The sequence below is a fragment of the Zosterops lateralis genome, assembly GCF_965231275.1.
Source record: "Zosterops lateralis genome assembly, chromosome: Z".
NCBI lineage: Eukaryota > Metazoa > Chordata > Aves > Passeriformes > Zosteropidae > Zosterops > Zosterops lateralis.
The window spans coordinates 44,202,305-44,216,624 of record NC_139800.1 but is presented as its reverse complement, the minus strand read 5'-3'; the positions used below and the strand labels follow the sequence as shown (position 1 = coordinate 44,216,624).

General features: G+C 41.6%; 1 protein-coding gene across 8 annotated transcripts in view; it reads left to right on the top strand.

The window, feature by feature from the left end:
* Window positions 1-6,689: 6,689 nt before the first annotated feature.
* The window catches only part of SLC44A1 (solute carrier family 44 member 1), a 146,567-nt gene continuing 138,936 nt past the window's right edge, over window positions 6,690-14,320 (top strand). For all 8 annotated transcript variants that reach the window (XM_083883583.1, XM_083883590.1, XM_083883589.1 and 5 more), the window contains exon 1: window positions 6,690-6,770. In XM_083883583.1, the coding sequence (XP_083739709.1) occupies window positions 6,744-6,770 (27 nt within the window). In that variant the 5' untranslated portion in view covers window positions 6,690-6,743. The remainder of the gene's footprint in view (window positions 6,771-14,320) is intronic.

The following is a 14,320-nucleotide window of genomic DNA, read 5'->3' as shown; positions in this document are numbered from 1 at the left end:
AGCTAGAAAAATTAACACAACACCAGATTTTTCAAACATTCTTTTCATCACTTACAGGCTTTCACTAAGCAAAGTACTTGTTATGGATTTAAAGACAAGCATGTCTATATACAGAGGAAACATGCAGGCTGAGATTGTCAGTTTCAAATAGATCTTGATGCCTGTTTATACATATATATGTACTTCTTTTTTTTAATTGGAGAGGTGCCCATTGTATTAAAAAAAATTGCTTTTCAAATTTTTATTGCCCTAATTTTAAAGGTAAATATGACTGAATCAAAGAACAACTGATCATTGAGGCTGGGACCTTTAGAACCCACCCCAGAAGAAAAAAAATCCAGCAAAATTCAATGTGAAGGCCCTATTATCTTCTTTTGTTAGCTGTCATTGCCAGCTGTATTTTCTGTATACATACTCTCAGCTGCAGTACGGAGCTGAATTATGCAGACATCCTGACAGTTCCATATCTCTATCCACCTTTCTGGTTTAACTCAGCCCTAAAGTCTCAAAAGACTACTTTCAAGGACTCACACACAGGATATGCAACAATTTTTTGAGCTCTATCAGTGTCTATTCACCTACGGTGAGTATATGAATGAGTTTTTGTGTCCATGCACTCTTTGATCTTAAGCCTGCACCTGAGCAGAATGCCTCTTCTGAGCTCACTGCAAATATTCAGCACAACCAATAGTCCAGACCTGTGCCAATTGATCAATCATTATCTGGCAATCACTATAACTAAGCTAAAAAATCCTATCTCATAGATAGGAGTAGTAGGAGTAGAAATCTCTTTCTACTCCTATCTCATACAAAATACTATGCAAAAAGCCAGAGTATTGCAACATTTTGAATATAGCCATGTCTCCTTTCTTCTCTTACTCTGAGAAAGAGCTGAACCTTTCTTGATGAGTGATTCCTTGCATAACATTAAAGAGTGTAGAATGGAACAGTATCTCCTTCTATAGCCCCTCTTCACATCTTCCCTAAGAAAACAAATGGCAGGTCCCCTCAGCACAGGTTTTTTTAGGCAATGACTCTTCTCTAAGAGATTTACTGCAGCAGCCTTGTAAGAGATTTGTTGCAGGCAGTCCTCCATCTGTAGTCTTACATCTGCATTATAGGAGCCATAACTCTCCTGGAGTGAAATGACAGGAGATTGCAATAGCTCATCATGTATTATGATGGTACAGTCTCTAAGGAAGGATTGTAGTTGGCTTTGTATGTCTCTTTTGGGTAACACAAAACTTTCTCAAAAGGCTGAAATAAATTCTACAGTTTTGATTGCTACCATGCACACCCCATTCCCACCTCCAAGTACAAAGAACAGCACCATCCTAGCTATTTTAAAGAACATTTTTTGAAAAGTGGATTTTTGGGAGGTTTGGATACTGGATATGGAACATTTCAGCCGCAAATTGCTAGCATGATTCTGGCTCAGGCTGGTAATGATGTAAGCATGCGACAGGTGTTTTGCTTGCATGAAATGGTCTATTCATACACTTCTTCATGCACAGGTGATCTGATATTAGAATAAAGTCCAACAGGTAGGGGCAAATAGGCCCCAATAGGGCAAAAACTCCCATGCTTTAATATACAAAAAATATCCATTTTACTTTCATTATGGCATGAATGTACTACCATAGATAAAAAGCAGTACCTAAACTAAATATTTAGAAAGCAATTTTCTTAACATGCTAAAATGATAATCTTCTAATGAGTCTTGAATATTTTTGATAGCCTCCTACAGACAGAATCTCTACACTGTACACCTCTATTCTCTCACCAGAAAGTTACATCTCTAAGAGTACAATGCACCAAATTTTTGTTTCAGGCCTGGAGAAAGAAAATTGCACCTTCTTGACTCATTCAAAAAGCCCTATGTTCTTTCTCTTTCCTTAGAGTCTCCAGTTTAAATTGAAACAGACTTAATATGACTCATTTATGGGGCTCCAGTACAAAGTAGAATCACAATGCGTTTTCTGACTTTCTCAGAAAGTTTCCTGAATTGACCCATTCTTCTGTGGTCAGACATGCAGCAAGAAGAAAATCCCAGCCTTAACTGATGAGAGCTCAGACTTACTGAGCACTGTGCATCTTTGTTTAGTCAGCAATCAAAAAGTCTGCAAGAATTGTACTATTCTAATTCCAAAGAAGGATGCCTTGAATGTTTTTACTTTGACAAAAATTCACGACTGACAGGATTTTCAATATACAAGCTGCTTTTTTACTGGTGTCCTGTGGGATTTGACACAAGCTGCTATGCTGTAGTTCCACAGCACTTAAAAATGTGCAATGGCATGGTTTAACTTTTCAGAAAGATGATGGGTTCTAAGATATATAGTACCACAAGTGTCTGAGTAAGTCAGTGGGCTTTATCCTCTGCTCATAGAGACAGGCTGACAGCCTATTTGCCATGGCCACATTATGGAGTGAATATGTGTGGTTCTGTATTTAAATAAATTTAAAAAAACATAAAACCAAAACAATCAAAAAACCCAAAATCAAATAAAAACCCCTCAGGAATATGGAGGCTAAGCACACAGGATGGGATTTTTAAAAATTCAGAGTGGTTTCCAAGCACACATAGATGGAAATTTATTGGTAGGTGGAAGAAGTCCAGCAGAATGATAATAAGCAGAGTTTGTCAATCAGAAGAAAGAAGCAAACATACAGACTGCAACAACACCTTGCTGCTGCGATATTCAATTTTTAGTCTGCAACAATGCATTGCTTCCCATTTCATTAATGGCAAGACAAAGTTTTGACTACCTCTTGTTTGAGCACTTGGTTCAGAACTGAGCCTGTTCAAAAATTCCCTCCCAAAATTCACACTTAAGAACATATCTAAAAGGACTAAAATTAAAGAATTTTATCTAATATTATTTTAAAGGTATTTCTCTCATTAATATGGAACAAAAGGTATAAATTATATTGTACTTTGTAAAATCCTCATGTTTTTTAATATGGCTGAGTAAGGTCAAGATCTTGCACCTGGTGAGAAATGAAAAGATAAGTATTACCATACAATTAATGCTTTCTTGTCAGAAGGAGGAGTTTGGACATAACCTACAATTTTCTCAAGTACTAAAGGCATTTCTGTTATTGTGTCATTCTAGGGCCTTCTCTCTGTTGTTGTCTCTCTTTTCAGTATCAGATGGTACTTAAAAACTCTTACCTGTCATTTTGAGTCTAGCAATGAAATGAAAATACAGATAAAGCTCTGGGCCAGGGCAGAAGGGCAGACTCAAATCTGTTACGGAAAAATAGGTAGATTCTTATTAACAGTAAATCCGGACAGTCAGATTTGCTCTTTAGCAGCTTGTGATGTAACCATGCCTTTAAGCCTTTACATTCAGATTCAGAAAAGTATCCAAAAAGCACAATTCAAAAAATGCACTTAGACATATGCTTAAAGTTCAACTTCTGTACCACTGAACTAAGATTCAGCAAGCCTCATTTCAGCTCTTTCATAAAATACTAATCTAAATAAATCTAAAAGCTCATATAAATATGAATAAGCCAGAATATTTTAACTTTTCCTCTCCTTTGTATGACTGACAAGACAAAGTACAGTAAAACTAATGAGAACCAGGCAACTATCGTGCTGCTATTACTGCATCCCTACCAAAACCATAACTAATCCCCTTAGTCCAGAGGCAGAAATTCTGATGATTATTTCTAACACTCGTAGCTGTTCAAATAATTTTTACAGTTGCCACATACCTGCACTAAACCCCAGTTACGTATGCTACGGCTGGTATGTCTTTACAAGCTTTTTCATAAAGGCTCCCCGAGCCAATGAAGGACTGGCATTTTTTAATCACTATAAAATTACTACTGCCTCTCTGCAGCTGCACAAAGCTTTTCATTATTGGGTAGAATGTTGGTTTTTTTAAAGAGTCCACAAAACTGGGGGGCAGACACTGTGTTTCAATGCATTACTCTCTTCTGATAATCATGCTGAACATGTTTAGTCTACATGCTAAAAAGTAGGAGGCAGAATTCAATTTCCATGACAACATTTTGAGGTCCTAAATGAAACTATTGAAGAAAAAGTCCTAAATAAATAGACTATTTTAAAATTTTGAATTTGGTCTATTTAAGAGACTGACTAAATGACACCAATGGCACAGACCTAATACTTTTGATACCCAAGCAAACGGAAAAGAGAAACACTGGGACAAAAGTCAATTTTATAAATGGCAAAATGGAGGAACAGAGATTCAGATGGCTCCAAGGTTAAACAAGTATTGGCTACAAATTTCTTGTTATCAATTACTGTGTCAATCACAAAATAATCATTCCTTCTAGGGAGTGTTCCTGCAAAACAGTTCTTTGATGGCCACATCTTTGAACACCACAGAAATATTTGGATAGAATGAAGTGGAACAATGAATATAATAGCAATATACATGTAAACGGTAAAACACTATTTTAGCCAGATACTATCAAATCTGAAAATTTCAATGTAACTTATGAGTCACCAACCTTGGAGGTATTTAAAGGATATGCAGATGTGACAGTAAGGGACATGTTTTAGCAGTGGACTTTGCAGTGCTGGGTTATCATTGGACTTAATGATCTTAGAGGTCTTTTCCAGCCAAAATGATTCTGTGATTCTACTTGCCATTAAACTGACAAGAGCTAAAAAAACCCAGTGTGATTCACAACTCACCCACATGTCAGCTTCTGGGTTTTTTTGGAAGCCTAACAAAACTCCTTCTTTAGTCACAAGCTCTCTTTTGCCTCATTCTGCCTGTCACAGGATCATTTTATATTTAAGTTTTTGGAATGCTATTTCTAATAATGGATATTCTACTATATTGATAGAATAGTAGATAACTCTGTTACTGAGTTAAGATTCAGGAAAAAAAAATTATACAGAGTATTGCTTCATATATGTATATTGCTGTTCAAACACAACTGCAGGGCCAGTAAACATACCTTAAAAGGGACTGAGGTTAGCCAATGTGACATTCAACTACAAGGAGAGGATGGAGAATCTGGGAAACTAGAGGTCATGTCAGCATGACCTCAGTGCCCAGGAAGGTTGTGGAACTGATCATCTTGAGTGCGATCACATAGAATGTGCAGGACAATCAGGGGATCATGCCCAGCCAGCACGGAGTTAGGAAAGTCAGTTCCTCACTGACCAACACGATCTCCTTCTATGACAAAGTGATCCACTTACGGCATGGGGAAAAGGCTGTGGGTGTTGTCTATCTGGACCTGAGCAAAGCCTTTGACTCTGTCTCCCATAGTGTTCTCCTAGGGAACCTGGCTGCTCATGGCTTGGATGTGTGCATTGGTTGCTGGATAAAAAACTGTCTGGATGCTTGAACCCAAAGACTGTTGGTGAATGGCGCCACATTCAGTTGACAACTGGTCACTAGTGGTGCTCCCCCTGGGCTAAGTACTGAGGCCTCTGTAATATATTTATCAATGACCTGGACGAGGGGACCAGGTCCCCTTTAGTCAGTGTGCAGATGACACCAAATTGAGTGGGAATGTCCACATGCTGAGGGTAGGGAAGTTCTGCAGAAGGATCTGGATGTGCTGGGTTGGTGGGCCAAGGCCAAGTGCCAGGTCCTGCCCTTGGATCACAAAAATCCCAGGCAGTGCTAGAGGCTGGGGGGAAAGTGGCTGAAAGCTGCAGGGTGGAAGAGGGCCCAGGATTGCTGAACATGAACAGAGCCTGAACAGGATCGAGCAGCATGCCCAGGTGGCCGAGAAGGCCGATGGCACCCCAGCCTGTATCGCAATAGTGCGGCCAGCAGGAGCACGCATCACCCCCTGGTACTCGGCACTGTGGGGGCCACTCCTCAGGTTCTCTGTCCAGCTCCAGGCCCTGTAGAAGAAGGGCACACAGGTGCTGGAGTGTGTCCAGAGGACAATGGAGCTGGTGAAGGGTTTGGAGCACAAGTCCTCTGAGGAGTGGCTAAGGGAGCTGGGGTTGTTTAGTCAGGAGAAAAAGAGGCTCAGGGGTGACCTTATCACTCTCTACAACTCTCTGAAAGGAGGTCGCACCCTGGTGGGGGTCGGCCTCTTCTCTCAGGTAACAAGAAGTGGCCTTAGGCTGCTCCAAGGGAAGTTTATACTGGATACCACAAAACATTCTTCCACCATAAGGCTGGTCAAGCATCGGAACACGCTGCCCAGGAAAATGTTCGAGTCGCCATCTCTGGAAACGTTAAAAGAAGTGTAGAAATGGTGCTTGATTCTACTGTAAATGCGTATGTAGTACACGGTCATAAGAGCGGCTCCTTTCTTCCTCTGTGCGGGCGGGCGGGCTCGCAGACTTTTGGGACGCCCTGCTGAGCACAGCTTGGTTTCCATAGACAGCTGCCACTGCCCCGGCGCGCACTCCGCCGCGGGGCGAGCGGCGAGTGAAGACGGCAGCCCGAACCGGCCCCGCCGCCATTATGGGACCGGAAGGGGCGGGCGCGCGGGGGGCGCGGCGGGGGCGGGGCCGGGCAGGTTCCCTCGCGCCCTCCCCAGGCCCCGCCCCCCAGGCCCCGCCCCGTCCCCGTCCGGCCGCTGGGGGGGAGGGCGATGAGGGGGCGCCGCGGCGGCGCTTGCGGTGCAGCCGCGCTCGTCTGACAGGGCCCCGCGTCCCCGCCGCTTCGCCGGCGCTCCCTGCCTGCCGCCCTCCGGGCGCCCCGCACCCCGCCGCCGCCCGGGGCGGGGGAGTGGCGGAGAGTGGATGCCTGGCGGGCAGCCCGGGGCACAGACCCGCGGACGCCATGGGCTGCTGCAGCTCCGCCGCGCAGGTGAGTGGCCCGTGTCCCCGTCCCTTTTCGGACCCGCCGCCCTCCGCCGCGGGGCCCTGTCACGCTCGCCCACGGCCCCGCTGCCGGCACGGCGGCTTTACTTCCTCCGGCCCCGGCTCTGCCCCGCTGTCGCTGTCCTGTGGCTGCGCAGCCTCTTGTCGCCTCCCCAGCCGCGCTCTCTGGCGGCCGTGCCTCCATCCCCCTGTGCCCCTGGCAGCGCAGCTTCCCTCGGGCCAAGCACCGCTTTGCTATCTCCCACCACGGAGCCCCGCTTTCCTGTGGCACTGCATCCCCCTGGCTGCACCTGTGGCGCCGTTCTTCCCTGGCTGCGCCTCTCCCGCGTCCCGGTCTGTGATGGCTGGGAGCCCATTGCTTTCCCTGCCCGTTTCACGCTCCTGCACCAACAGCTCTGCCCTCCCCCGACTGCAACCACCTTGCTTTCCCCTGCCGTAGCCTTGCTGTTTCGTGGCTGGGTACAGCCCCCTCACATCCCCTCGCCCCAAGCCTTCATGCACATGAACGGTGCACCTTTTTTCTCCCTCTGTAGCCGTGCTTTTCCCGCTCGTGTCTGTGCACCGCCGTGTTTACCCCCCGCGGCCTTGCTCCTTACCATGCTACGCACTTCCACCCTCTGCGTACTGTTCTGTGTGATACTTCTCCTGTGGATCGTCTTCACCTTGCCCCTTCTTCCCCAGCCCTCCTTTGGCTATGCAATCTGTGGTGTTCCCTGCTTCACTTCTCCGCTGCGGCTGCAGCTGCAGACCTCCAGTTCTCCCCTGCCATCCTCGTAGTGCCTTTCCCCACTGTCCTGTGATCCCTACCCCACCTTCCCCCCGCTATGCCTCAAGTACATCTCCCTGGATAGCTCTGCGTGCCCTGCCCTTCCCTGCAGCATGTTCCCTGGGGTCCCTACTGCCCCACCCGACAGAGAGCAGCTGTTCCATGGGAGGAAAGTCATAAGGTCCAAGGCATCCCTCAAGTCCACTGCCTCTGGAAAAGGAGACAGTCCTAATCCCAGCCTCCTTCCCCACTCCATGGCCACGGGTTCAGGTGCCTCCCTACATCCATTTCCCTGTATGTGATTGGTCCCGGGCACAGCTCTTGTTTCCGAGGTCGGTTTTTCTTTCTTCCCCCTCCCCCTTCTCTCTGCTTTGCCCTTACTGACTCCTTTTTTTCCCCCAGAGTGGTGCTGCCAGGCAAGGCACAATCGGGAGCTCCACCCAGCGCTCCAGTTTGCGGCTCCGCTTCCCATATTAACTTTGCCTTTGAACAACACGGCCAAAGCTATGCTGGTTTTTTTTGCGTGTCTCTTTTCTGAAGTCTGTAGTACAAACGATCACGACTGATGCCTTGGCTGTGCTTTGCTCGCTTGTAAATGTTAGTTTCCTTTGGCTGTATCACTTGCAGTGGCTGAATCCAGCTTCCAGCAGACTGCTTATGTGGGAAAGTCCATCACTGCTGTCCCAGATGACTCATCACAGAGATGAGTTTTTGTAGCTCATCCGTTCAGGCAGACTTTTTCTTTTATATAAGAGCTCTGTCCTTCCAATGCAGAACACTGCGGAGAGCTGTCCAGTTGCAATAGGAAACATCCTTTCTGTATAGCAAATATGCTGCAAAGAGGAAGGCAATCAGCTTTATGGTGCATGAACAAAAGGTTTGAATTAAGAGAATGAGATATATGCTAAATGTTAGGGGTGGATTTTGAAATTTTCAGTCACTGCATTAGACTGCCAGAGGGTATTGTAAAGCCTGTATTGTTTGAGGTTTTCGGGGAAAAAAAAAGTGTTAGATAAACATCTGTCAGGAGTGGCTTAAGGAAAGCTGATACAGACTTGGAGCATTGAGAGTGAAGTTGATGTTTTGAAGTTATGTTTTGAGGTCTTTTCCAACCTTACTTTCTGTGATTCCTATCCAAATTGCTTTTCTTAAGTGTTTTGTAGGACCTCTCTAGCTCTTCTGTATGAATTTGAATTGCAGTTCACTGTTCTTTTCTTAAAGGAAAATGCAGGGTTGTTTGTGGGTAATATTAGTGGATGAGTTGGTTTGCATATCTGGCCTGTTCATGGCTTTCAGCTGACTGATTTTGGGTTTTAGTGAAATTTGTGTTCTGCTACCAGGTTGTATGATGTTAATGGTGTTCCACTAAATATTCATTTGCCTTCCTTATGCCTGGCAAGATACAGTACAACAATTGAACTTTGTACCCCATATATATATGTGACTGAAGTATAAAGAATGGCAGTTTATTTAATTTCCTAACCCTAAGCAATGCTATGTCTCCTCAAGAAATCCATATCAAAGGCTAGTTGCTGAATATTTTATCAGCAGTTTTGTCTGGTATATGGATTACAGAAACCTTGCTACATACTGGATAGCACTACATTAGGTCCTAATGTCTGTCCTATCATCCCTTTTATCATTAAAAATAAATGTTGTGTTATTCATCCACCATGGTCTTTGCACTTCTCCCTCTTACATTTTTCCTGGGCAGGGGTCCATCAGACATTCCTTCATGTTTCCTCACCTAGTTTTTGCTTCTCCCTTTGTAGCTTCATATTTGTCTTTGACATAATCTCTCCTCTTATCATGAATACCCTCATTCCTTGTGACTTTGTTTTTCAAGTAGATTTCTCATTAAGTTTATTTTTCAACTGTCTAGCCTATTTGATCTTCATATGCTAATCCCTGTTTCTGTTTCTGACAGAAATTATTACTTCTGTTTTGATTCTGCCAACCATCTTACCTGATTATTGTATCCCCCAGTCCCTTTCTCATGACTGCTACCTTCTTTCATTTCTGATAGGGCATCTACCTGTGGCTGATTGTTGAACTGGATAGATTACTTTGTAGTTTTATTCATAGCTTTTATTTCATACTCAATTATCCATTTCCTCTCCTAGATATGTTTCTTTGCTTTGCAGGCTGTCTAAAGGCCTCTATCTTAGGCCTTTTCCTATGCCTCTTCCCTAGCAGAATCTGAAGGTTTTCAGAGAAAAACTGATTAGCATTGACATGTTTACCTTTCTTCAGCACTATTGATTGCTATTTACAGAGATATATTCTTGTGTTTGTTTTCTGCTTTTTCTGCCTTTTTACTATCCAAAGCCCAATTAATCCAGTTTTTCTTCTGTTTTAATTTCAAATTTCAGGTTTTTACCTCCTGCTGCCATCTTATTCCCTTCCTAATTTTATTCTGAGTTGCTATTCTCTATCCTTAAAATAACAGCACTCTAGTCTGTTTTCCTTCTTTTCCAAATTCCTGAACAGAGGAATGTATGTTTGTTGTCACACATTCTTTCATCTTTCTTCATACTAAATTAATTCCAGTCCATATTCTGTGTTGTGCTGAAATTGTCTTCAGTTAATATCTCTACAGGCTTCTTGTGACCAACTTGCAAGGATTCAATGTCTTTCTTACCCTCCTTGGTCTCTGTTGCTTTCAATAGCATATGTTATCGCCTACCACATGGTATTTTATTCTCCTGGAATGTCTGTAGTGCAACAGAATTTTCTGAGTTGGAAGGAACCCACAAGAATCACTGAATCCAACTCTTAAGTGAATGGTCTGTACAGGGATAGTACTGTTGTTTTGCAATTGTTCACTGCCTTCTACTCTCTGATTATTGTTTATTTGCTACTACTTCTGTCTGTGGTTATACTTTCAGCCTTTTCCCCTGCCATTTGTTAACTTCCTATTTTACCAAATTTATCAGCTTTATCTGTTAAGAGTCATGTTAAATTAAACCTAATGCAACCATACCAGACTTTCTCCCAGATGAGCTAATTCCTTCTGTTGCTCCACTACTGTTTTGCCTGCTGAGGCAATTAGAACTAGAGTACTTCTTTTCCAGTTTCTTTCTTATTTTCATTTTGACTTTCCATGTTTGCCCAAAGTTCTTTCTCTTCCCTTGGTGTAGCATCTTCTGTGATCTCCTCTATTTCTTTATTATCACTAGAATTCTCGTTCACATCTTATTTCTTTTCAGTGTCACCAGTTGTTTCTCCTGTGTTACAAGGGTGTTGCCATCTTTTTTTCTTTAAAGGCTTGTGCAATTCTGTACTTATTTAGAGTTACTAAGTTGACTTTTTTTTGTGCTTGCTGTCTCTTTACTATCACCATCTTGAACCTTGAGCTTGTAGAGAAAAGCTTGTGCAATGTCAGCTACATCTTAGCAGTTGTCTTAAAGCATTCATGTTTACTTATTATTAGTTATGAACAAATCTTCCTAACATTTTTTTGAATTGTAGTTTAGCCAAAGTGTGCTATCCTATATGAGATGAAAACCTATAAAGGAAGGGACAAATACTGAGGTGAGATTTTATCTCCTGTCGGGTATTGCTGTTACTCATCAGTACCTTCATGTAGTTTCAGCCCACTGTCCTCTCTTGGCCATATCTTTATCATGAGATGGATGCTTTCACAAGGGGGGTGCTTGACATCTCTTTTGTCATGGATCTGCTGTGCAACAAAGCTTAAGTTTCTTCTTATTTTTGATGGAGGTAACTCTAGTTTGAGTTTGTGGGGGATTTTTTGTATGTTTGTGCTGTTTTGGAGGTGGATTTTCTCTACCTAAATGTAGGGATCTTCTTGAGCAAGTGGTGCAGAGGTTCTAAGTTGTTAAAATAATTAGATTTCTTTCAAATCTACTGAGGAACAAAAATGGAGTTGAGTGCTGGTGTTCTCTTTTCTTGCTTTTCATTTTTCTCCTTTTCCAGTGGTATTTTTTTATATGTCACAGCATCAATTCATTTTAAAACTGAATTTTCAGGAAGTAACTATTGAAGTTCATCACTCTTATGTTGCCACAACTGTTAGTCTGTGCTGTAAATCTGTTTGTTTGAACTAATCCGTACAAGTTTTTTGTTTGTTTTTAAGCAAGAAAACCTATTTTACAGTATAACTCAAATTGCTCCACTGACCTGGTTTATAGCACAGTTCTGTAAAGTTTGCATTGTAATAGCTGAGGGGACAGAAATTCATAGATAGTGAAAGGGAATGAGGTGTGCGGAGACGTGGACCTTAAACTGCTTTCTCCTGAAACAGTTTTAACACATAATCTATTCTCCCTTCCTGCTGTTCTACGATAGAAATAGCTGATAGTTAAAAGTTGTTTGCTTTGGCAACATGTTGTAGAAAACAAGGCAGTTTATTGAAATCTTAATGTTTGTGTTGCAACTGGGAAATACTGTGTGTGCTTAAAATAAACTGCTTTTTACATTAGTGACTTAATCTATGATATGTGTGAGAGGAGCTTGAAATGTTGTTGGAAACTGGAGGCATGACTAGGAAAAACAAAGCACATATTATTCTTGGTGGTTTTACTGGTGGCCTTGGTTTTTGAAAGACTTAAGAACTTCCCCATTATAAGAGGAGATGAAGCCAGATCATCCCTTAACTTTCCCTTGAGCATCTGCCATCAAAACAACATTGAATAAATCTAGAGTTCCTAATTTTTTGAAAAAAATGAGTAGTTCTGATGGAATGTCACTTCCAAACATTATGGGCAATGCAGATTACTAATTGTACATCAGCTAGATATCTTCAGTTGTCAGAGGTTCTCGCAGTCAAATGAGTTTAACAGGCATCAAAACATTCCTGTTTCATTTTGGGCATGGGTACCATCATGGAAGAAGACCAGACAGAAAATGGTGTTGAGGAAGGGAAACAGAATGAATTGTGAATTTTTCTTCCAGGAGATGGGAAGCTTGATTTCCCTTTCAATATATGCTGACAGAAGATGAGGCTTCTATTCTAGCCTCTGGTAAGCAGAAATAGTATGAAGGATAAAGTGTATAAGCAGGATCCAAGAACATGCTAATAAGGCATCTTATGGAATTGCTTCTGTATTTCTGGTCTGTAAGCTCTGTTAGTTTCTGTGAAGTATGAGATGGCCTTTTATAAATGCTCAAGTCACAAGCAACTGCACAACCTATGCAAATAATTTCTTTTGATCTTAACATAGAAATATTTCAACTACATAGATACTTGTGAGTACTCTATAAAATTAATTGAGTTTTTCCTATTGAGGACTAGCTGATCTGAGGTTCAGACTACCCTTCAGTTCTATCACTTCTTAAAATTTGTAGATAGCAAGTTATTTTCTTTACTTTGTCAGGTAGTTCAAACACCAACATTTTAAGAGCTTCAGGAAAGGATAGTTTATACTACGAACAAGCATGGGACATAGCATCCTTACAGTTTTGGTGGTTTTTTTTGTTTTGTTTTTTTTTTTTTTTTTTTTTTTTAATGAAGTGAAAACAGTTTTGGAGAAGACTAATTATCTTGCATTGTTAATAGTGAATGCGAAGTCCAAAGCTTATGTTATTGTAAGCTATTTGGCATCAAGACTGGTGTCAGCCATCAGAGTTTTAGGTTAATAATTGTGAATAAACCCAACTGATGGTTTTTCTTTGCCTTTATGAGGAAATGAGAGTGTTTGTTAAGTATTGAAGTTGTCAACTGTCTTTATGCTGCTTACTCTGAAGGCAAGTTTTGGCTGTAACTGCATGCCTTTTCCGTATTTGGGCTGACTATAATTTTCGTTGCTATGAACTTATCTTAGTGATTTCTTTTGTGAAAAGTAGAACTTGCAAACCAGAAACTGTGTATTTGATATTTTGTATTTCTATCTTTCTGCCTTTGGAGCAGCTTTTGGAAAATTGTGTAAATTTTATGCTTACCTTCTAAAAAATGGTTATGCAGTGTTGTCAAGCTACTGCTAACTGTTGACTAAACTGATTGCTAATTTTACCTTTGTTTTATGAAACTGTACTGAAATCTTGGTTATAATTTTTAGAGAAATAGTTTGTGTTGGTGAATATCTAATAGGGTTCTTTTAGGTCATCCAACTGCTTTCAACAGCCTCTAGAGCATCTGTATGTATATTTAAGAAAAGTGTCAACTTCATTTTGAAGTTCAGCTGTACAGTCCAAAAATTTAGTTTTTTTCTGCTTTAATATGATTTCAACACCCAGTATGGAATGCACTATAAAAGTATAAGATGATTGCTGGTATATTGGAAAGCTGATTCCATACTGCATTTTTACATGCTAGTTTCTAGCAGCTGCTATTTTTATCAATAGTGTTGCTAGACTGTGGTAGAAAGCATGATGAGCAGAACATGGTGACTTATACCTGATAACATATATAGTGCATGTTCTTAATTAGTGTAGTTAAGTAGCTGTCTGCAGCAGAAATGAGCATTGGACTGTTTTGGTTTTGTTTTGTTTTGTTTTAAATTCAAACCACTCTTGCTGCTCTCCAGATATCTTATTTGGCTGAGGAAGAAACCTCTGAATATTGTATACAGATCTACAGAATCAAAACAGGAAACCCGTTTAAGTACTTTGTTCAAGGTCACAATAACCATGTCCTGTGAATGCTTTGTCAGACTTCCCATAGTTTGCAGGGAAAAACTGCAAAATTATTGCCTAGTTATAAGGAAGTATGCTTATGTAATAAGCTAAGGGCTTGACATATTATTTCCTTTTCCATTCTCCCACCACTTTTTCTTACATAAATCAGATAGAGCTTTCTTAGTATTAGG